Consider the following 22,787-nt stretch of genomic DNA (forward strand, 5'->3'; position numbering starts at 1 on the left):
CTCTTCATTCTTGGGTTATTTTTTCTTCCCTCCTTTAAAGAGATGAAATCAACTGTTTGTCATTTACTAGAAATTAGGCTTTGAACTAGGCATGCACCAAGATTCACTAATTGGGTAGAATCAGACTCCAGTCTACAAGTCTTCCACAGCAGGTAAATGTTCTTACTGTTCTTGTTCTCCATCTCCGCCACACCTGTGTCAGGACAGCCAACCACAGCCTGGTAGACAATGAGGTGTGGGGAGTCCTTGGCAATACGGCAAAGGAGATCAGAGATGCTCTGACGTACGTAGGACTCCGGGTGGTTGAGACGGGAGAACAGCTGTGGAATTATACCTGTCAAATAGTGGGAGGTAAGTGGGAGGTAGAATACATGCTGGGGTGAACTGAATGATTGTCAAATACTGTATACACTGTATATTTTGTGTGTGTGTGTGGGGGGGGGGGGGGGGGGGTATATTCACTATTGAACAACACACAATAATACCGACTCAGATCCCAACATGAATGAGAAATGCATGTGTACATGTACTGGTATACATTACACAGTAGGCCTATATGAACAAAGTGTGTAACAATACTGTACTCTGTGATCGCAAATTTAACCACTCAAGAAATTGTCAGGAAGTCCTCATTCCTGAATAATTAGACTGACTTGTTACAAGGCGCATACACTGCATGTCTACATAAAATGGGAAATTGGCATGTGCTTCAGTTATCGTGCCACAATGCTAGGGTGATTCTTTCCTGCCATAATCAAATGTGTAAGTCATTTCTTCACCAGATATAATCTAAACATTTTTCAATTTGCATATAAATGTATCATCTAAAGCAAATTACTCACATATTTTGCAATATAGTTAAAGTCTCATTGTACACTGCAGTTTTAGTCCAAGGTTACAAGGCCTATCAAGACTCACTCTTCCATGGACCAGTTGGTGTGGTGGCATATCCTTCCTCCAAGACGTCCCTCAGCTCAGAGGCATACTTGACAAGAAGCCTGAGGAGTCTCAGGGTAGCTGTGATGTTGTTGTCTTCTTGCCTGCCAAACTCAACGTTTTCATTCTCCCCTCCTCCACCACCACCTCCCACTCCCCCTGGCCCAACCTGACTGCCTCCCGCACTGCTGTTGTTGAGGTTCAACTCAGATTTAGCATTGTTGCTGCTGGTGTTCAGTTGAGAGATGGGGTGTAGATCCTGGACATCTTCTAGAGCACTCTGTTCAAAACGACACAACAGTAAGAGCTCTTTGTGAAATTCTTAATCTGTTATAAAAATTACACAATGATATAAACTCTGTGAGAAATTCTTAATCTGTTCAAAATGAAACAACAGTCTGAACTTTTTGTGAAAATCAAAACGACACCTTTGTAAATATTCTAATACATGAATACGAGCGATACCCACTGTTAAACACTTACCTGGGTGCATCAACTATACATTCAAATAGTTTTAGGTCAACCAAAAGACAGTTTTGAGGAAATCCTCTTTATTGCACTGTTAAGTATTGTGACTGACAAATATGTACATTGATGAGATTTCTATAAGCTAAAATCAAAGTGCTTACACACAGTCACATAAGTGGTACCTCTGCATTAAATGCAATCAGATTTAGCTTTTGTACACCTGTCATAAAAATAGACATGCTAGAATTTCAGAGCCTACTGCACATGTGCATAGAGAGTTGAGAATCCACCTAATTCCTATTTGTACAACTACTCTTCATCTTTCCCTTTTCTGTCTCAACGTAAGAAGGTAAAACATGTCATGAAAGAGGCACAATACCTTCTAGCAGGGTATGCTTCTTCATGGATAACATGGCAATTCTTAAATCTGCATTCTTCTAGTCAATTGTAATTCTAATATTCTTAAAGACTACGCAAAATATTTGCATAATTATGATTTCAAGTTAGGAACTACCATCACTTTCAAAACTTAGATTGATTGTGTAGGACATTATTTCATCAGTATCATTCCAAAAAAAACGTTGTCATCAATGACATCATCGCAATGAGTGTCATCAATTTTATCTCACCCTTCCGTTGAGTTTGAGGAAGGTGAAGTAGCTCCAGACAGAGAGGCGATAGTGACTGAAGATGCGGCGACAGACCCCGGTCCAGACCTCCAGGAGCTGGTCCATGACGGAGGTGTCCATGGCTGCCAGAGCTGGGCAGACTGAGAGGAGCTGCATCCTGGTAGTCTCTGACACGTCGTGGTAGGCGGACTGCATGGGCACGGAGGGGCAAGGGTGTCATGGAGTGGCATTTTGGTTTCTCAAATTAATATCTTACTGCAAGCCTTATCAGTAAAATGAATACAATACTACTGAAGGATAATATGACTGGATTGAGAGACAACTTTTGAGAAAACCGGTTCCATGACATTTGCTCCTGCGACAATTGCTCCCATGAAATATCTGCCTGCTAAGCCAAGCATAAATTCTAACCACTAACATAGCCCTAACCCTAATCCTCACATAAAACCAAACCTAAAACCCTATTACAATCCTGACTCAGACATTAAGTCTTTGGAGTAAATAAGACCGAAGCAATTGTCGCAAGAGCATAAGTCATGTTACCGAGAAAACCACAAGATTGCTTGAGAGTGATACCATCCTAAATCACATATAAAAAGCATGCTGCCAGACTGAAACATGCCAAGTTTAGCATGGCATAAACAAACATCTTGAACACTTCTCACGATTATGAATTTAGCTGTAACATGCCAACCAATTTTTTAAGCATCCCATTAATTCCTTCAAACTTTAGCTTAAATGAAGCAGATACAGTCTTGCACAACAAATTGCAAGTCTCACGCAATAGCTTTGTGTTACTATAGGTATTATACTGAAGATCGTCTTTCAAGAAACTGACACTGGTAAGATATGCATATCGTCGCTGGGGTGACAAGACCTTGTATCTGCAATTTTGGTGAAAATGACTTTTTTAGATCAATAGTCAAACAATGGGTTCAGTGATGTCCTGTCCAAATATCAACTGTCTTGCTCCAAAAATGAAGCCACCACAGCATGTCAAAGGAAAGGCTATCCCATTCGCTATAGTGCTTTGGCCGCCATGTTTTTTGTATTTGTATTTATATTTTCTTTTTCTTTTCTTTTTTTTTTGGTGGGGGGAGGAAGCCAGTACATTTTAAACCAACAAGCTCCATTTCATAATTTTTCATGCAATAGTATGTAAATTATACATTTCTCAATCCATACACTTGGTACCTCAGTGTGATTTATGAAAACAGGACACAAGAGGTTGGTTACCTGGGCCTGTTCCACAATATCTTCCTCCTGCATGCTGCTGGTGGCGCAGTGAGCCTGGCTGAGAACCTTTAGGATGTTGTCTGTCTCTGAGTTTGTGATTTCAGCTGGTAGAACAGAGAGAACTGTGGCCTTCTCACCCTCAGTCAACGCAACACCTTTATCCTCACTGCATGGTATCAAAATATATTATCTCTCCTGAGTTTCCATTTATTTTGTAATACACTTGCAAAATACCATCAAATTTCTGACATTTTCTGATATCAAAGTTGATAACAATTTACTCTGTGTTGAGATATCGAAGACTGAATGTCTAATCCTATTGTATTGCTCTTCATATCTAGAAATGAATTTAAAATGTTGTTTCTTCTGAGAGCAGACTTCCAATGTCACTGTATGAAAGTCCAGTGATTAATAAATTGGGTTTACAAACTGGAACAGAACAAACATCACAGGCTTCATGCAAAGGGAGACAGCAATAAATAGAGTGTCAGAAGATTTGGTTGAATAATGCACTTACTTTAAATACACTAAACTAAACATACAATAGCCTCACTTTGTTCTTGCTTTACTGAGTTGGTGTACTTGACACTCATCATAGGAAAGGATAACTATCCTCAATATGTACCCCACACCCACATTTGAGAGAAAGTGAGAAACTGGATCCCAAAACCACTAAGAATTTACCTAGCCATGTCGACAGCCTTGCGTCCCCAGCGGTAGCACCAAGAGGCCAGAGTTGACCATGCTTTGGGCAAGCTAGGGGACTGCATGATGCCCAGGTGAAGCAGTCGGCCACACACAGCATCTGTTTCACTGACCGCAGGACTCTGACCAATCACTGATGGTGGGCAAGAAAGTGGTTTAAAAATAATAATTATGCCAAAGGTGGTGACGGGTTGGCCTTTGCTCCAGTTTAAGTGGATGAATTAAATTTACTTACAACCATGAAATGAGCACATTAATTCTGTAACACAATAAACCATATTTTCAAGTCTTATGCCATTATTCCATTCCTATTTCTGCACTTGTCTGTTTAGACTTTGTAACAGCCCAATACACTGCAAGTTTGATTTCATACCTTTATCACGAACAAAAAGGATTGAAAGAATGCACTCAGTACTACACCCTTGGGTATTTTGAAATAGTGTTGCAACCATGCAAATGAAAGCCACACCTTTGGACCTTCTCTAATATACAAGATACTTTCCATTACCTCAAAAATCCTTGCACATGGTAAACTTAGAATATATATTAAACAGTGAGAACTACAAGCAGAAAACCAGATCAAGGACACCAAATTTGCAAAAACCTCACCCTTGTAACTGTCATATCAAACTAAAGCACAACAAATCTAATGAGAACAAAATGGCATCATTGGTATACAGTAACAAAGGAGAAATATTAAAGTCTACTTACGAAAATATCAATAAATTTGGCATCACAGAATTACTTAACAATCTGCGCAGATCAAATACTCCCACACTTCATGCTATTCTAAAACTGAAAGTATCTCATTTAAGCCAAAGAGGGAGAAAGAGAGCATTCCTTCACATTATTTGGGGCAATCATATTATGCAGTGCAACATGTCAGAAGAACCTGAACCTACAGTCACAAGGATCCACCTCTCCAGCGCTGTAGGCAGCGAGTCCCAGCCCTTGGAGGGCCCCTTGGTGCTCCATGTCCAGGAGCATTCCCAGGCTACGGCTGAGGGCAGGCACATCACTCAGGTCGCTCAAGTGCGACTGTTTCAGGAACTGCAGCGCACTGCGGTAGTCAGCGGTCATCCACTTCACCAGGCTCAGCAGTGATCGGGCGCAGAGGTCGGTCATCTCGGTAGCGTCTGAAGGGGGCGTCATGTAGGCCGCGCTGGCAGCCACGGAGGCATAGTGGACCACCGTATCGGCTGCCTTGCTCCATGACTCCAGCTGGTTGCCCATGGAGTGGAGAAGCTTGGAACACTCCCGTTCAGTGCGCAGGATGTCCAGGGAGGTACAGGTCTGGGGATCCAGGGAGGCCAGGGCCGTCAGCAGTGGCTGGCAGGGCTTCTTGGTAGTGATCTCTAGGTTCATCAGTCGCTTCTCAAGACCCTACGATTGGAAACACACTTAAAATTAGCCTCCTTGCTTGAAGACCGTTAAACCATAAATGACACTTACGCCTATTGGGATTTACAGACAGACACTTGCATTGCTATGAACTCTATGTATATGTTTGATTTCTCCGAAAATTATGCAGGATTAGCTTTCTTTAATTAATGAGAAGTACAATATGTTGATATCAGCAATCAACATATAAGACTGATAAAAAGCTTAGAAAGAACATTTTATCAGAGCACTAGCAGCCCAATGAAGTATGCAAAATGAATGCAAAATGACGAGAGCTTAGCATTACTACATTTTTCTCAAGACAATCTTTCTCGAGACAATTATTCGTCTTCCTGCTCTTTAGAACAGTTTCATCCAAAGCAAGAGGATATTTTACTATGCATCATTACAGCAGAAAATCAACCAATCACATTTCCACAACTACAGACATTTTATGAAATCTCCTAAGAACAAATCTATAATTCTCTCCCAGCAACCTTCAGCCTGCCTCTTGCAAGGAACCTGGAGGAAGACTCACCTCAGGCTGATCTCTCCCACATGTCAGTAGGTCTAGTTGTCCCAACAAGATCTGCTGTGCTGCCAGGAAGTTGGTTTGTTTGCGAGCTAGGCGAGCAGTGGCGAGATGAACTTGGGACAGGTGGCTGGTCAGTCGGGACACAATCTCTGCAGGTCCAACAATGGTCAACAAAATAATAAACAAATAAATAATACAATAAACATAACCACAAAAAAAAAAATTGGCTTTATACATTTATCACTTTTTACACACACTTGTAAGAGAATGAACTGTGCGAGCTGACCAATGCATCATTTCTGAACAGCATTAAAGGTCCCTGTTCCAAGGAAAGTGTAAAACCAGAAGAGGCTAATGATGTGTGCTATGAAGCTGTCCTCTTTGTGAAAAAAAATAAATCCACAAGATACTAAGTCCCACTTGGAGGAAATGAAATGTTACTTATGTAGACTACGGCACAACTAACTACTTGATTACTAAAAATGCTGCCGCCAAGTGACTCTTTTGTTTTAATCTTTCTTTCACACATATCATATGATGTCTCTCTTATGATCAGGAAGGTAACTATCACATCTACAATATTCTTTCTAGTAGACACTCAAACTATATTTTATCTCCACTGGGAAGTACCTGAGGCATTAACACACAACAGACATGTGTATTTACTAATCACTGAAACACCATGTGGCTAAGTCAATGTCCAGTTCAATGCATCCTTCTGTAGTAACATTACATTAAAACATGAGACAGCAACTGAAATGTGAGGATTTTGCAATGGATAGATGATTTCATATGAAGTACAGCCCTATCTAAGACTATCACAAGACACAGCATACTTATCTCACTGCAAACATCAATGCTGGCACTGCTCACCTGAGTCAGCAGACTTCATGTCCCTGTGGAGGTGAAGCTGGTAGGAGGTCACTCGGCACGCCTCCATCATCATGGTCAGGTCATACTGGGATGGGTTCAGCTGAAGGTCATCACTCATCGGCAGGGGGTATACCTAGTGAGAGCAGATTTCACATTAAAGTGTGCTACAAGTGTCCACAAGACTTTGGTGGCACATTCACGAAATGCTCTAACAGTCTTCCTGCCTTTATTTCTCACATGGTTTTGCTGTGCTGACCATGCTTGACAGAAAGCGGTACTATCACAAGCTTAAGGTCATCATGGAAATTAAACACAACATTCACAAGAGGGGCCCTATCAACACTAAATATTCAGAGGCAAAGTTATTAGTCACAAGGCCATATGAATCATGTCCTTCCCCGACAAAAAAGAGCAAACAAAAAAAAACTTTTTTCAATATCTGAATCCCCCTGTCTCCACATTACCTCTGCCATTTCAGTTTTATTGCCAGCCACTCAGAAGTCTGTATAATGTTGACATATTTCAATTTCTAGGATATGAAGAGAAGGAGATAATGCGAATGCATATTTTTTTCTATAAAAAAGACACTGGTCATATACAATGACCACACCAATACTAGTTGTTGACAGCTATACAAGAAGATACTGTGTAATAGAAATACAATGCAAGGGAATAGTAAAGCTGAATACAAAATGCATTGAATCAGAACAGTGCCTTAAATTGGATTTAATTTGCCTCTGCACACCTCCAAAGAATTCTGAATGGTCCTTGTTATGACATCTGCAGCTTGAAGGAGAGTCGTTTGGCTGGGGGTGGGCACCACTGGCCAGTCCAGCCAGGCCAGCTGAAGGCTACTTTCGGCCAGTCGGTGAACAGTGGACAACGCTTCCACAACAGTCGTCCTATCGACACAGAATAGTGAATAGGAAGTTAGTCATAAAACACGAGTACACTGCAGAAGCTACTTTAAAGGTGAAACATAGTTCTGGTGCGCCTGCAGAATTGTCGGATTTTGCTCCAAAATGTACATGCATGCCTCAAAAATGTGTGTAACAACGCTGTAATAACAAGATATCCGTCGGGTAATGATGAAAATGCGAAATATCAACCAAAAAGGTTTGCCGGAGCCACAATCTCAGAACGGGGTCAGGCTAACTCGGACTCAGGGAGAACTCGGCCTCGCTTTCACAGCGAGGCTGAGTTGCCCTTCTGGATTGTACAGTGTTGTACTATGGGAGCGCTTCGCGTTCTGGCTGGTCGCAGTTATGGGCCGAGTTGATACAATGCGCACATCAGAGAACCTCTTTGGCGCGCATACAAAATGAATGTGCCCCATGTATATAAAATATGGTGTTCACGAACTGCGTGAAAAGTGTCTGAAATAGGGCCAAGTTGTATCTGAGACCAAGTTAGCCTGGATCCTTCTGGAATAAAAGTCGGTATACCAACTTTTATTTTTGATCTCAAAATACTCCAAAACAACTCATCATCCCTGCAAATCGCATCAGCCAGGTAGGTTTCTTGGTAGACTCTTTTGATATATTGCAAGCAAATATGAAATGGTGCAAGACGGGTTCTCAAACCCTTACTTCTTTTAACATTTTTGTTTCACATAGCAAGCAAAACCTCCACAGGACAAAATATCTAAACAAGAGTAACTGTATACTACACTGTACTTCTTTTTCCATACGAAAGGAATAAAATACTGAAGTATGACGTACTTCAATTTACGGACAAAGATTTTGTTAAGCCGTTGAAAACTAGTCCCAAATATACTCAGGTAGGTGTCAATGGAAAATATGTGTACATGTAATAGCAAAATCAGCTTGTCATCAATAGGTTAAGAATGAGGATTTGTATATGACAGCATTCTACACATTGATAGAGGGATGTATCTTATTTACAATTCTGGGTGGGTGCACACAACTCCCTTGTTGTTGGTAGCAGAAAAGGTGTCTGCACATCCCGACAGGTGGAAGTGTGTTAGTGCCCTCGCTCGTTCCAGCTGGTTGGCCTTGAGGAGGAGATGGGGTGAGCGGGCCTCAGTCGTTGCTACCGTAGGGTCTGCTGGACTGAAGTCATCCAGGGACATGCCTGGGATGAGGGAAAGCTGGGTGGCAGCTCCTGGGAAATCTCTCTTGTTGAAGTGACTCAGTGCCCTAGAGTCAGAAATAGGTTTGAACAGAACAATGACAGCTCTTAATTGACACAGAAATTGTTTTTTTTTACTGTGTCTCCAAACATCTTCAAAGCTTATAAAGTAATTTGGGGGAAATCGATATTCAAACTTCAATCACAAAACATATTTCCCAAAATGCATTTGGCCAACAATGGTACAACTGTATTGGAATAATTCATAGATTTTTGCTAAAATCTGAGAGCATATCTGTAATCACAGTAGTTTGATCTCTAAAACATGATTGCAAAGGTGGTGCATAGCTTGACACTGTATTCACTGTGGCTGAGGCGCAAAAACAGGACAAAAACATGTATATACCTGGCATGAAAGCATATTGAAGGACATGGAGTTTGTGACACCGCTATTTTACTACATAGTATCTTTAGCAGTGAGGAGATTCATTTTAGTTTAAAAACTCTAGGGACACAATTAAGGCCTTATATCATCCAGGTATAGCATACAAATGATGCACAGGACAGAGTGGATTGGTGAGAATTGGATGCACAAGTTTAACTTTGGAACTGTTTAAACCCACAAGCACAGCAAACAGGTTTTTGACTGTTCCAAAGTTATAACGATTCTCACTGATTCACAAAATAGGCCAATGCATCATATGTGTTATGAAATGGGCCCATGGCTCATGAAATACAACCATTTTCCCCATTATGCATCCCGTATACTTACAACACTATAGAAGACTTGAGCCATGCGTTCGGATTTTACCAGACGCATGGCTCAGTGTGGATCAGTAAAAATCAATGTATGACAATTGACCTCTCAGATTAAAGAGATTCTAAAGTCCATTTTATAACAAGTACTTACTGGAGAGCATTGGAGTCTGCTGGCACTCTGACATGACCCTGAATAGAAGACGGCACTTTGCCTCTCAGCTGTTGGATGGACTCCTGCCACCTGAGGGCGCTCTCGTAATCAGTCAGTCTCTCATAGGAATCCATCACCTGGACAGATACAGGACAAAGTTGGCATTTTAGTATGGACCTTTGCATGGAAATATTTGGCATCTCTCACTGCAGCTGCAAGATGTATGTCCAGGGAGAATTTAGATTCAAAGAAGCAGGTATAAAAATGAAGCGAAGAAAAAATCTGCAGTTGCAAAACAAATCAAAATGAGAATATTATGCTTCATTTAATCAATCATCACAACTTAAGAAGACTCGGAACATAGACAAGGCCACTTTACTGTTGATTCCAATGTCCATTTAACCTATTCCTTCTGCAATTCTCCAAGAATCTTCAACTCCCCCAAACAAGATTCTTTTTGCCTGTCAACAAAGAGTGGACAGATTGATAATCTGCCCGTGGGAAAGCAGTCAAGCGGTATATGTATCCCTTTTTCACGGTCAACTGCATGTGCCATCGAACAATGGGAAATATCGATTGGATATGAGATTATGAATACAGTGTGTGCTGACAGGCTTGCAAACTCTTATTTAAACACTATAAAAAGCATCCAAATGGGGTCTACATGCGTCTTAATACGAGTTTTATGGCAATCAAGCGCACTCCTGTGTTGAAAAAGGTAAATTACAGTACGCAAAAATACATACTGTTTTGATACAGAAAGAATACAGATATTGACAGAAGAAATTCTAATCTTTCAATCAAAGTCATTTTCTGGTCAGCAGAACATATATAAACATGAATTTAGACCACAAATGCAGTCACTCCCATCTGCATTTTGGGGACCAGGTCCCTGTAAGAAATGGGTTAAGAGACATACATCCCTCATTTTGCTAAATATTAGGACTTACATTATTATTTTCCACTGACCATCATGATCATGTATACTGTCTGTAATTGTCCCTATTCATGTATAAATGTTGCAAATATACAAGGTTTCACAAGCATTTGAGAGACTTTTACCAAGCCAGAGGACACACACTTTACCTCTTGCAGGAGGTACTCAGTGACTACCCCACTCTGTGATTGAGGTGGTGGTTCCATGCCCCTGGTAAGGAGCTTTGGGTTGATGCCATCCCTGCTCCCTGGAGGACTGTCTGGTGGGGAGGGACCTCGCACAGATGGCTTGTGTTGATTGGTGTGCTTGTTGTTGGCAGGGACAGGGGCCTTGGTGAGGTGGGCATAGTTTGGGATCTCATCGAGACCAAGGTAATCCTTGAGTGTGGACAGGGTCTCGGTGATGCAGGACTCAAACCTATGACATTGCATAGTGTACAACACAATACAAAATTATCCATTCAAAGTTGATTCTCGGGGGGGGGGGGGGGGGGAGGGGTGTAGATTCAAAATGGTATTGCTGAATTCAAAGCAAAAAACAAAAACAAAACAAAAAATGATTACGAAGAAACATTCTAATATGAAGGTCAAATCTTCCTGATATGTTGGTCATGTAAAGCAATTAATGCATTTTTAACCTGTTCCCTCCGGGAACCTCGTTGCCTGTGTATCAAGTCTATGGCGATCTCAGAATTCAGTGTGGAAGGGGTTAATTCATAACAGGGAAAATCACAACACAGATTGATTGCAAAAACATAAATTCAACATCTTTATCACCATTGTCACTATCACCAGTATCTCACTATCATCTTTATCACCACCACTTTCATCATTAACCCTCATATTGCCTGAATGACTACACCAAAAATATCTATTATCAAAAACATAAGCCTGTAAGAGGTCCCCACTGTCTTGCCTAGGTCTCATAAAAATTTTGTCGTTTAACAGTTAAAGTAGAGTGAAAAGAAACTCACTTTCTGTCAGCCTTGAGTGCCACTGGGGCTGGCCAGCTGAAGGACCTTCCGAACACCTTCTCACACCAGGTCTGCAGTCCTAGGATGGCCTGTGGACACTGCAGCTTGACCAGAGGGGCTACAACCCGCTGGACACCTTCTTCAAAGGCATGGCCCTGCAAGTAATAGACATTAAGTTTCAGCGTCTGGCTACGGCCATCAATTTCAGCTGTGTCATTCGTACAGATCTTGATTCTGTCAAACATGAAATTATCCATTAACACTACAGTGTAACATGTCACTGGTTATCAAAGAAGAAAGTGGAATCCATTTCTGCTTCATGTTAGCATACCATTTTTGGGCACAGAAAATTAGAAACCTGGGAATAGTGTCAGGAAAGGCCTTGGTGTGACAGATAACAAGTATTAATAACTCAGCAAACATCACTTTATCAGTAACTGAAATATTTTCCTTCGTTAACATTGGTATCACTGCATGCAGAAGCTGTTATCATAGCTCAGCTAGAATAATGAGACACATGTAGAAGATGTGGAGGATTTGAACTTAATCTCACTGCACCTGAACATGTTACCTCATACAGTAGAAGTGAAAAAGGGGCAGTAGATGTGCAGATGAAGACATGAAAGCTAGTTGACTTACTGTGGTGTTATTCTTAGCCACAAGGTCCTGCAGCATTAAGACAGCATGATGCAAGGCACTGGCGTACTGGCTGGTGTGCATGGCCAGAGTGTAGGCTAGAGGGCGCACCAGGGCAAACCCTTCATGGCATGTGGTGCGGTTGGTTCTGAAGAAAGCCCTCACCAGCTGAAATAACAAACAATCACAATAATGGCATATCCATGGAGGCACAACATCCTTCATAAGGATCAGAATTTGTGCAGTAGTCTCAAAGTACACATGGTCAAAAGTTCCTTTATGCCTGACACCAATCTAAAGCAACATTCCCTTCAAAATAAGATAGGACATGATCTTCCCCCCTAACTTCTCCTTCTGTGTTTGCCGACAAGCACATCTGCCTACAAATAACACACACATGCACATACACAAAAATCTGCTCAGCTACTTCATTGCCTTCATCCACATTGTAATTCCCTACAGATTATATACACAGCAAGTCCAGTTCTCCTCAGCAATGCACTGGTATCATAGATTCCTTTTGATTCTGGCAAATGAAGAGATTTGTCTCACTTGAAGTACTGACATATTTTCAGCTAATTTCCCCAAACTTTGTCTTCGGTTTTAGTAAACCATCTGAGGCCAGTAAAGGTCATTCAAAAGAGTTATTTCCATACCAGCAGTTTGCTAGTTTCTTTGCAACTCATCATTACACCAATTTTGCTGATCTTCTGTGATACAATAAGGATGTAAGCAACAGTTATCATGAAATGCTCAAACCTGTCAACCACAGAATATCCAGCTATGAGTTAAACAAACAGAGGATACTCTGGGAGTTTCTTCAACCTCTATTTCAGCAGCTGGAGTACGATTTTAAATCAGGACAATATATGGCTTTTGTGGAGGGCATCATTACATAAAACAGTTTTGCAGACAAGTTAACAATGACACCAAGGCTTGGGAAAAATACACAGCATAGTTAAGCTTGACTGGGCTTTGTTTGCCCATTGGCACTCACAGAGGAGCTCTTTCTTTACCAACTGGCACAGAAGTCTGGTAAGTATAGTCAATAGAAATTACGTAATCCCCCTAATTCCTATTGTGTCACCATGGTCATCTTGCTGGACTGAGACACATTATTGCTACACCTGAATGGGCTTGCTATGCTTTACAGGTAGGTCAAGTTTGAGGGATTGTTGAATGCTGATGAAAGACTGGACATGTTATGATATTAGTACCTGGGTACTTCCAGGGTGAAGAACCATGCTTGTCAATTCCAGGGTTAAGAACTATGCTTGTCAAAACAAAGTGGGACATCAAGTCACATCTATCAGCTCTATCTCATCCTCCAATACCCTATAAATGAAAGCCATAGAAGCATTTAATTGACACTCACTTGTCTGCTAAAGCATGAGTGTGTAGCAGACAGCTCTGTCTAGGATGTATACTTGTAATTTGGCCATAAAATAAATGTGCTTGGTGAGTGTGGTGTTAGAGAGTAACATGATGACATCAAGAGGATATCACTTTACCTTGGGAATGGAGGGCAGGGAAAAAGCTGACCCTTCATAGGCATTGTACATGAGCTTTTCCAAGTGTTCCAAGTACTGCAGCAGTAGCACTGGTCTCAGTTGGGTGGAGTAGAACTCCTCACTGAAGGCTAAATGAATGATTGAGAAAGGATGCACACAAAAAGAAATACTGTCAGTCATGGAACAAAGTCACTTTCATCGTATAATTGCAAATATTGTGATAACACGTTCCATCTGAACAACAATATTCAAATGGAAGAGGTTTAAGGAAAATATTACTGGTCATATGATAAAATTAAATGAGTGGCAAAAATCAAGAGAGTGTATTGCTCCATGATCTTTATAATTTTCAGTGAACAATTTGGATCAAACACCACTTCAAAAAGACCAGTAAAGGAGATGGCAGATGCTCTGGCAGAAAAAAGCTATGTTGATAGGCTGATAAGTTGGATAACAGACAGGGACTGAACTTCGGTAATAAATATTGCCCTGAGGGAAAAGAGTAGGCAGCTGTCTGAGATGAACGAAGGGGAACATAAAACTCTAGGAATTTCAGGGTTCATTAAAGGTTCTCTAATAACTGAAGGAATGAAAAAGACTGAAGAATAAAAGCACTCACAAAAAGTATGTACAATTCAAGGTTAGTTTGGTTCTGAACATTAAAAGATTTAAAATTTGTGTGTGTAACAAAAAAGGAATTTTCAATGACATAAACAAAGATGTTCTGAAAATTGAGGTAACATGCAGCTGTCGGTTGAGGTGGGCTTAAAACCTGGTTGATAACAGAAACAGTAGTATATCTGTCAAGATTTTGCAAAACACAGTGGGAAAATTAATAGATATCAATTCCAGTCCAATATCTGTTTAATTACCAGGTATTCTGTCCCCCTGATGAGTTGGATGAATCCTCTGGTTTCATATCTTTGACTAGCTCACTCAAAAGCAGCTAAAAATAGGGAGAGAATAAAGAACCTTTCAAGAGAACATAGTTTTATAAAAGCATACACTACACATGAAATACCACATCAAAATATTTGAATATACTCCATAAACATGCATATGTAATCATAAATTAGCCTAAACAATCCTCTGTATATCAAAACATGCTTTCAAAACAATGTAAACATCTCATAATCAACTTCTGAGTAGTGTCTCAGCCCTGTTACAGGTTACTTCCTTGACTACTTCCTTTTCTGCCCATTCTTTTTTTTTATGCTCTTGTTTCAAAACACAGCATGAAATCTCACAAACTAATTCTGAATAATAAAGGGCTAAAAATAAATACTGTAAAGCAAGAAATGTTTGCAGCATGAAATTTTCATGAATTGCTACTGGCATTCAATGCATGTACAACATGTAGAGCAGACAAGAACTTCCGCGAGTGCATTTTAATTCTGCGTATCCAGCCTCTCGCGAAATTTTTAAAATTAAGATGCATGCGAAGCTTTTGGGTTTTACAGTAGCAATAACAAATATGTCCTTGGAAAAAACAAACATCTTACAAACATTTCTGACTCTTGAAAAAGGATGAAAACTGGAATATCTGGTGTTTGCTGAATGGCACACTGAAATTCAGGGCTTGATTGTCTTACATCGAATTGCTGTGAATGTCTCTTGTGGCTTTCCCAGAGGCGTTCTCAGTTTGGAGAGGACGCAGAAGTTTGCTGCCTCCACGTTGCCCAGAACCACTGCACTGCTCTGTTGTCATCAATCTGCGCAGAACAGCAAAACATTTTTCTGATTCAAATTCTCCCCCCACATCTAACATCACACAATACAATGTTTATATCTATATCTCTCTGTTATGGTTGCAATCTTTTTCTCTTTCTCTTTCTCCACTGATTAACACATTTTGTCAGATTCACTTTCTACCGCACATTGACATTCTGTCACATTACAACGGTCTTTAGCTGGAAGGGAACAATGTGAACAATTGTGTGCAACAATAGTCAAAGATTTTACAGCTATTGCTGGTCCCTTTACAGTCAATGTGACTCATTGGCTTAACACTTATTGACAGTGAGAGACCATGATGTTAGATTTCTAATGAAGTGCGTTATTCTGTATGTATGGTCATAGAATAGAAAGCACTCTGTATATCATACTTTCCTCGCAATCTTTACTCAAGGTCAAAGTTCGCAAATAGGAGGATGTGTTGAAAATTAAATCAACAAGCAATTCAAGCAATAAATGAGAAAATGTGGCTTACGAATGCAGGCAGGGTAATTTATCCCTTTCTCCCTCTCTTGTGCCCATTGTCCTGGGTCTCTGACAGCTGTGGTACAGCCTCTCCAGCCAGGACGCCTTCCTGTAGCATAAAAAAAAAAGCAATGTATAAGCACATCCATCCCACTAATATACAAATGATGCACAGGATAGAGTGCGTTGTGTAGGCGTATAGTGCACTCGAGGGTATTTACAATTGTGAAACATGCACGAGGCGAAGCCGAGTGCATGTTGCACTACATTGTAAATACCCGAGAGTGAGCTACGCCTCCACTAACGCCACGAAATAATCCTGTGCTCACTCTGTTTTATAAAATGGGTCGAAAATTCGAAAACTAACAGCATTTGTCAGCGTTTTTCACGTACCTTTGTGGGTCAAGACGTCCGAGGATGTTCGTCCCAAACATTTACGCACGTCGCACTCGGAAATCCCGCACATGTAAGTACTGTACGTATAAGCGTATAGGTACGCCACATGATTGTTGTGCACAAGAAAGGCCGCTGGCAGCCCGAACGAGAAGTTGTTTACAGGATTGACAGCGCGTATGGTAGCGCGCGACGCACTTGTAACAAACTGATTAAGTGCGCACTGCTAGTAGTAAACATTGTGACGTCAGTGACTTTACGCTTTTTTGCAAGGCCATGCATGATAGTAAAAATTAATGCACGCACAACGTGACTCATTTCAGCGCTTCCAATTGGCTACATTCTTGAACCCATTTTATAATATACAAATGATGCACAGGATAGAGTGCGTTAGTGTAAGGCGTGTAGTGCACTCGAGGGTATTTACAATTGTGAAACATGCACGAGGCGAAGCCGAGTGCATGTTGCACTACATTGTAAATACCCGAGAGTGAGCTACGCCTCCACTAACGCCACGAAATAATCCTGTGCATCATTTGTTTTATAAAATGGGTCGAAAATTCGAAAACTAACAGCATTTTTCAGCGTTTTTCACGTACCTTTGTGGGTCAAGACGTCCGAAGATGTTCGTCCCCAAACAATTACGCACGTCGCACTCGAAATCCCGCACATACAGTATGATGGGGGGTTGGGTTTCCGGACACTTAAGTTCCCGCATGAAAACTTACTTATTTTACATAGAATATGCACCCTTTACCTTAAAGACTTGATATAGACTCCTCATATAGGTCTACTAGACAACATACTCTGAAAACGGCGTGAGAATTAACCTGCTAAATCGTTGGATTTGCCCTTCAAAGTGACTCCATGTACGCGCCCGGTCCCACAACGCTGGTCTACTGTACTGTACAAAGTGTACGTAAGTAGAGTATACGTACGCCAAAACCTGTGCCACACATGTTAATGCACAAGGGAAGAAAGGCCGGCCGGCCGGCAGCCCGAACTAGAAGTTGTTTACAGGATTGACAGCGCGTATGCATGCAATTCAAAGGAGCTGCCGCGCGCACAGACGATCGGCAATAGGATTTAACACGCAGTGCAATGGGACTGAGTAACCAAGGCACACGTCACTCATTTCAGCGCTTCCTATTGGCTACATCTTGAACCCATTTTATAACACAAGATATCAGCATGCTTGTGTGTGAGAGACTGAGATGTACAATCACGAATACTGTGATCAAAGTTGGTCATATAACAACTGATTATAAAGGCAACCTGTGTTCTATTGAGAGAAAAAAAGATGGATATGGCTGTCCATTTCATATCAGCAGAATATGCCGACTTTATTAAAAAAAAAAAAAGCACTTCAGTTCTTCCTAATCAAAGGCAATCTTTTAGTGAATAAACTTGCTAACTAATGATGGAAGTCTGAATCAAAGACAGAAGTACATACACAGTCACAAAAATACACACACACACACACACACAGTTCAATGGGAACATTGCTGTTGCTTGTTCAGCTGTTGACATGGCAGCTATGACAGGGCTCGACACTAAGTTTTTTTCTCCTGTCGCGCGTTTGGGCCACACACACACACAAAAAAAAAACCTTCAAATTTGACATTTTGATGGTCAAAAATAGAAATATATTAGCCTGAAATAAAAGGAAACATAATAGTCCATTCTGAATATTAGTTGCCCGATCAGGTCACCAGAATGATAATCTCTACGAAAATTTGTTGGACCGACATCAATTTTTAGTGGCCGTGAGCCATCAGGCTGCTGCTAATGTCAAGCCCTGACAGATATTGCAGCTGCCCAGTTTAAAACAACAGGGCCCTGACCAAGAGGACCAGTGAGACTCACGCAGGGGCCTCTCCCATGAGGATATAGGCCATGACAGTCCGGTAATTGTTGGAGTTGAAGCTGGGAATGCTGCCCATGTGCTGACGCCTGGCAAGCCGCAAGACGTGCAGATCCTGCTGGCTTTCGTCTGGATCTCTGCCGCCCCGCCCACTCTGACCATCACGCTTGTCAGCAGCATGCTGGGAAGGGCTCACAGGGGCAATTTCAGAACTGCATCAAAAAAAAACAATGAAGAATTCCTTGTTTGCTACTTCTGATTTCACTTCCATAAACCTGCCAATAAAAAAGTCGTAATATCATACACTGTCTATCATAATTCTCAGTCACAACTTCTGCATGGTTTGCCAGGCTCTCTTGTAATATTTGCATTCAAATGCAGGATATGGTAACAACTTACTTGCTATTATGTAGGAGCAGTCTCTGTTAAATTCATTATGGGTGTACAACATGGATCCAGCAGCCCATATAAAATGTCAATTTATCAAAAAGAGCATTTTCAAAGTGTCATTGATAAACATTGTATTCATTTATGTTGGCAATCTTATTATCCACACTGTCACTTATATTCCTTATACAATCATATATACCATTTGGAGTAATTACAAATGCATTACAAGTGTGTTTCATTAATTCTGCACATTTGTTGGGTACTGGCACAATGTATGTGGATAAAATACACATTTAATTGGTTTACTGGGACCATTAACATTACTGGAGTTGTGTGTTTGATTCTATTCACCTGTAGAGTATGTCACATGGCAAACTCTGTAGCAGATCTGTGAAAGCCTTCCTGATGTCTTGGTCGCTGCTCACTAGCTTGTTTGTGCACAACTTGAAGCAACTGTGAGATATGAGAGTCAAATATAGAATATTGAATGCTAAAACATCTTTAAACTTGAGTTCCACTAAGCGTGAAAATGACACTCTGCTGCTACATAAATGTCAACTTGCTTTCTACAACTCATGCTTGCAAAACAGTTACTACTTTTATTTTTACTCTAAATTGCAGTTAGATACGAAGTGTGCTATCTGGGAGGCTTATGCTTTGCTTCATTAAGAAATCTGCTTGTTTTGAAATGCACAAATTATCTCTTGGAAAGTTGACAAAGCTTTTTCTCCATGTTTTTATTGAAGATATACCACAGATATTCACTGTACCAAAGCACAAGATACAGAAAGTACATCAATTCATCATCTTTTTTCATTCAAGAACAATCATTGCATGTATCGCTGCATATCAAATGGTAAGGAATTCTATAAGAAATCGTCTTGATTGTTATGCAACAAAATCCTTTTCAAGGTCTTCACAGAATGCAATATTGATTCTGAGAACTTATTTACACTCAAAAATTGCAAAAACATTCCTGAACATTTGTTGGACTCTAGTACCAATAGTAATGCATACATGAAGGGGCCAGAGATGGCCTCACCTGTGAAGGAAGTCTTTAGGGGGCTTGGCATTCTTGATTATCACACTGAGACACTCAGCAGCCTGTAGACTAACTGTCTTTTCTTCATGTTGGGCTGCATGAGCATGATCATTGGAAGGAAAGAATGAAAAAGAAATCAATCATATATATTTCAAGAAATACCAAACTATGCTCACAACACATCAGAGTATTTATAACTCACTGTTTGATAGCTGGTTACTTCTACATAGCAATTTGTCAATCAGCTGCAATCAACCTTGACACAAAAGTCACTGAAACTGTACCATCAAGTCCCTTCATAAAAAGGGTACGAAAAAGCACACTGTGAAATCCTTTGAAAAGATTTTAAAGGCAAGCAAGTCTGAGTAACATATTATCAGACAACCTTCTCCTTTACAATTGCAGGGATCCCCCACCCCACTGATATTACAACAAACCTTTAGACATACAGTACTAGGTACTTCACGAAGGTGTTAGAAAAATGATAACAAGTAGTCATTACATATGAAATAGTTGCGACAAGCCAATGCTTACCGACATGGACAAGGGCTGACACTGCCCTGACAAAAGGCCTGGTAGGGTAGACGGCCGAATAACTGCCTTGCTGGAGGTGGTGTAGGATACTCTGCATCCAGGCAACAGACAGACATCTGAGACAAGGAGAGATATCAATCATAGTCATAATCAAGCTTCAGATATGGAACTAACCCTGGCAATTATCTGTGCTCATGCTAGTGGACCCATTTGTCAAGACTTGTTGAATGATATCTTTTCACTTCCTTCCAAAATTGTTCTTAGGAATTTGCCGACGTCACTAAACACAGCACACCCTGTATTGTAAGCACTAGCAAAGAAATTCGCAAGACAGAGAGTCTAAAATAATCTTGATATACAGTTTTATGTCATCATTTTTTGCATACTTGAGCATGATAAAAATAACTTTAAAAAATGCTTTCCTTTGTCCTGCTTTCATCAAGCTATATTATTTCCAACAGTGTATGAGGATAAAACTAAATTTGTTATTGTTTCATTAAATAGTAATCAATGCACAAATGAAAGAACAATCTGAGAACTATTCATGTAATTATAGATGAAGTGAGTAATCACCAACCTGCTGTCTGCTGAAACTGCTGGATGGGTCAGCACTTCAGGAAGAATGGTCAGGATCTTGGAGAAGTTTGCACTGGTCTTGGAGGCAGCTGGCAGACCAAAGCTACTGGAGATGAAGTGGCCATTGCTGGTAGATGAAATGCATGCAAATAATACTTCATTAGTCACTTTATAAAGTCAGTTTGGATAGCTATCACAGATACACAATTTCTTTCCCTACTTACTGGGATACACACTCCACTGCTGGTAGATGAAGTGCACACAATACTTTATTAGTCACTCTGTAAAGTCAGATTGGATAATTTTCACAGATACACAATTTCTTTCCCTACTTACTGGGATACACATTCCAATCAAAGCTAACAAAATTCAAAAGAAACTAGAGAGGGGCCGTCAAAGGCGGCAGACCCACGCCTAAGTACAAAGTCGGGGTAAACATAATGTGCATTCGGTCATCTACCAGAATTCGGCCACTTAATTGCCAGTGTGCTTTATCACCAGCCAGTGAGTTCTACCAAAGATCGTACACTGAAGTGTACGATCTTTGGTTCTACAGTCACATCACACGCAAATCACATCATTACACATACGGTATTAACACTCATTCACGTACAGGAAAGTCCTCAAGTCTCCTCCAAAAATCCATCGAAAATCCCAAATTCCACAGTCAAAAGTGCAGAATCGGAACTTTTCCAAGCGCGCGCGAATTAAGTCCAGTTTTAAGAGTATTGTCTACGCGACGGGTCGCGGAAAAAAGCACTAAAAATCGAGAAATACGCCGTTTTCTTGCGGGATATTTTGATTATAGCAAGCCGAGAGTGTGATGATATCAAAGGTCGTATGAGTGTACGATCTTTGATGGTACGATTGTATCCACAAAAGCGCAAAAGAAAAACAAAATTTACGGGAATTATTCAATGCAAGGGTTGAATGCAATGTCTACTGCACCAGTATTCAGCCACCAACGAGCGCCGCAACGTCCCCGATGCAATTTTGCACCAACAGTGTAGAGCGCGATGCATTTTCAGCGGCCTTGAACACGCATTGACATTGAGCACGCATATCGTGCAGTGTGACTGCGACCGAGCAAATGCTCCTCCAACGAAAAAAACAATCAATGTTAATTTGAAAAATCATCAAAATACGGGCCAGTTTGTGATGACGGAGAACGAACTTTCATAAATCTAGAAGGACATAGTCCCTCAAATAGGCCTTAACGTAAATTTCGGATTCTTACGAACATTTGAGCAGCGAAGTCGGATCGTTTGGGAGTTTATGTTTTCGGAAAATCGCAAAGTGAGAAACGGGAAATTTTCAAAGTGGTCACTATACCATGGGGTCAAAACTTCAAGGTCACACAGAATTTGCAAGGGTCAACCGATTATCACCAAAATCTAATCGATTCTTTCCTGCCATTATCCAAACATCCCCATAACATTTCGTGCAAATCCGTTACCCGTTCTCTTGTTATCTTGTACACAAACAAACAAACAAACAGACAAACAACAAACAAACAAACAAACAAACAAACAAACACACGGAACCCTTTATATAACCCCCTGCCGATTTTCATCGACGTGGGTAAAAAGAAAAACAAAATTTACGTACCCCCTGGGCAATTACCCCCCTACGGCAATTATTCAATGCAAGGGTTGAATGCAAATATCTACTGCACCAGTATTCGGTCACCAACGAGCGCCGCAACGTCCGCGATGCAATTTTGCGCCAACAGGGTAGAGCGCGATGCATTTTCACCGGCCTTGAACACGCATTGACAATGAGTGCGCATATCGTGCAGTGTGACTGGGACCGAGCAAAATTATTTCATGATTGAGGAATGCTCCTCCAACAAACAAACAAAAAAAGAATCAATGTTAATTTGAAAAATCACCAAATACGGGACAGTTTGTGACGACGGAGAGCGAACCCCGAACTTTCATAAATCAAGAAGGACATAGTTCCTCAAATA

General features: G+C 40.7%; 1 protein-coding gene across 1 annotated transcript in view; it reads right to left on the minus strand.

Moving 5' to 3' along the window:
* LOC139712563 (serine/threonine-protein kinase SMG1-like) overlaps window positions 1-22,787 on the minus strand; it is an 82,303-nt gene that overhangs the window by 43,593 nt on the left and 15,923 nt on the right. The window contains 23 exon segments of the mRNA XM_071624372.1: window positions 167-334; window positions 919-1,216; window positions 2,034-2,222; window positions 3,270-3,435; window positions 3,954-4,107; window positions 4,877-5,357; window positions 5,893-6,038; window positions 6,763-6,895; window positions 7,508-7,664; window positions 8,667-8,921; window positions 9,764-9,900; window positions 10,850-11,117; window positions 11,674-11,828; window positions 12,313-12,477; window positions 13,821-13,948; window positions 14,693-14,700; window positions 15,413-15,532; window positions 16,030-16,128; window positions 18,279-18,488; window positions 19,018-19,119; window positions 19,709-19,802; window positions 20,243-20,358; window positions 20,820-20,945. Of these exon segments, the coding sequence (XP_071480473.1) occupies window positions 167-334; window positions 919-1,216; window positions 2,034-2,222; window positions 3,270-3,435; window positions 3,954-4,107; window positions 4,877-5,357; window positions 5,893-6,038; window positions 6,763-6,895; window positions 7,508-7,664; window positions 8,667-8,921; window positions 9,764-9,900; window positions 10,850-11,117; window positions 11,674-11,828; window positions 12,313-12,477; window positions 13,821-13,948; window positions 14,693-14,700; window positions 15,413-15,532; window positions 16,030-16,128; window positions 18,279-18,488; window positions 19,018-19,119; window positions 19,709-19,802; window positions 20,243-20,358; window positions 20,820-20,945 (3,875 nt within the window).

The sequence above is a fragment of the Diadema antillarum genome, unplaced genomic scaffold, assembly GCF_040938485.1.
Source record: "Diadema antillarum isolate AM-2024a unplaced genomic scaffold, OU_Dant_1.0 seq00001822_RagTag, whole genome shotgun sequence".
In the NCBI taxonomy this organism is placed as follows: Eukaryota; Metazoa; Echinodermata; class Echinoidea; order Diadematoida; family Diadematidae; genus Diadema; species Diadema antillarum.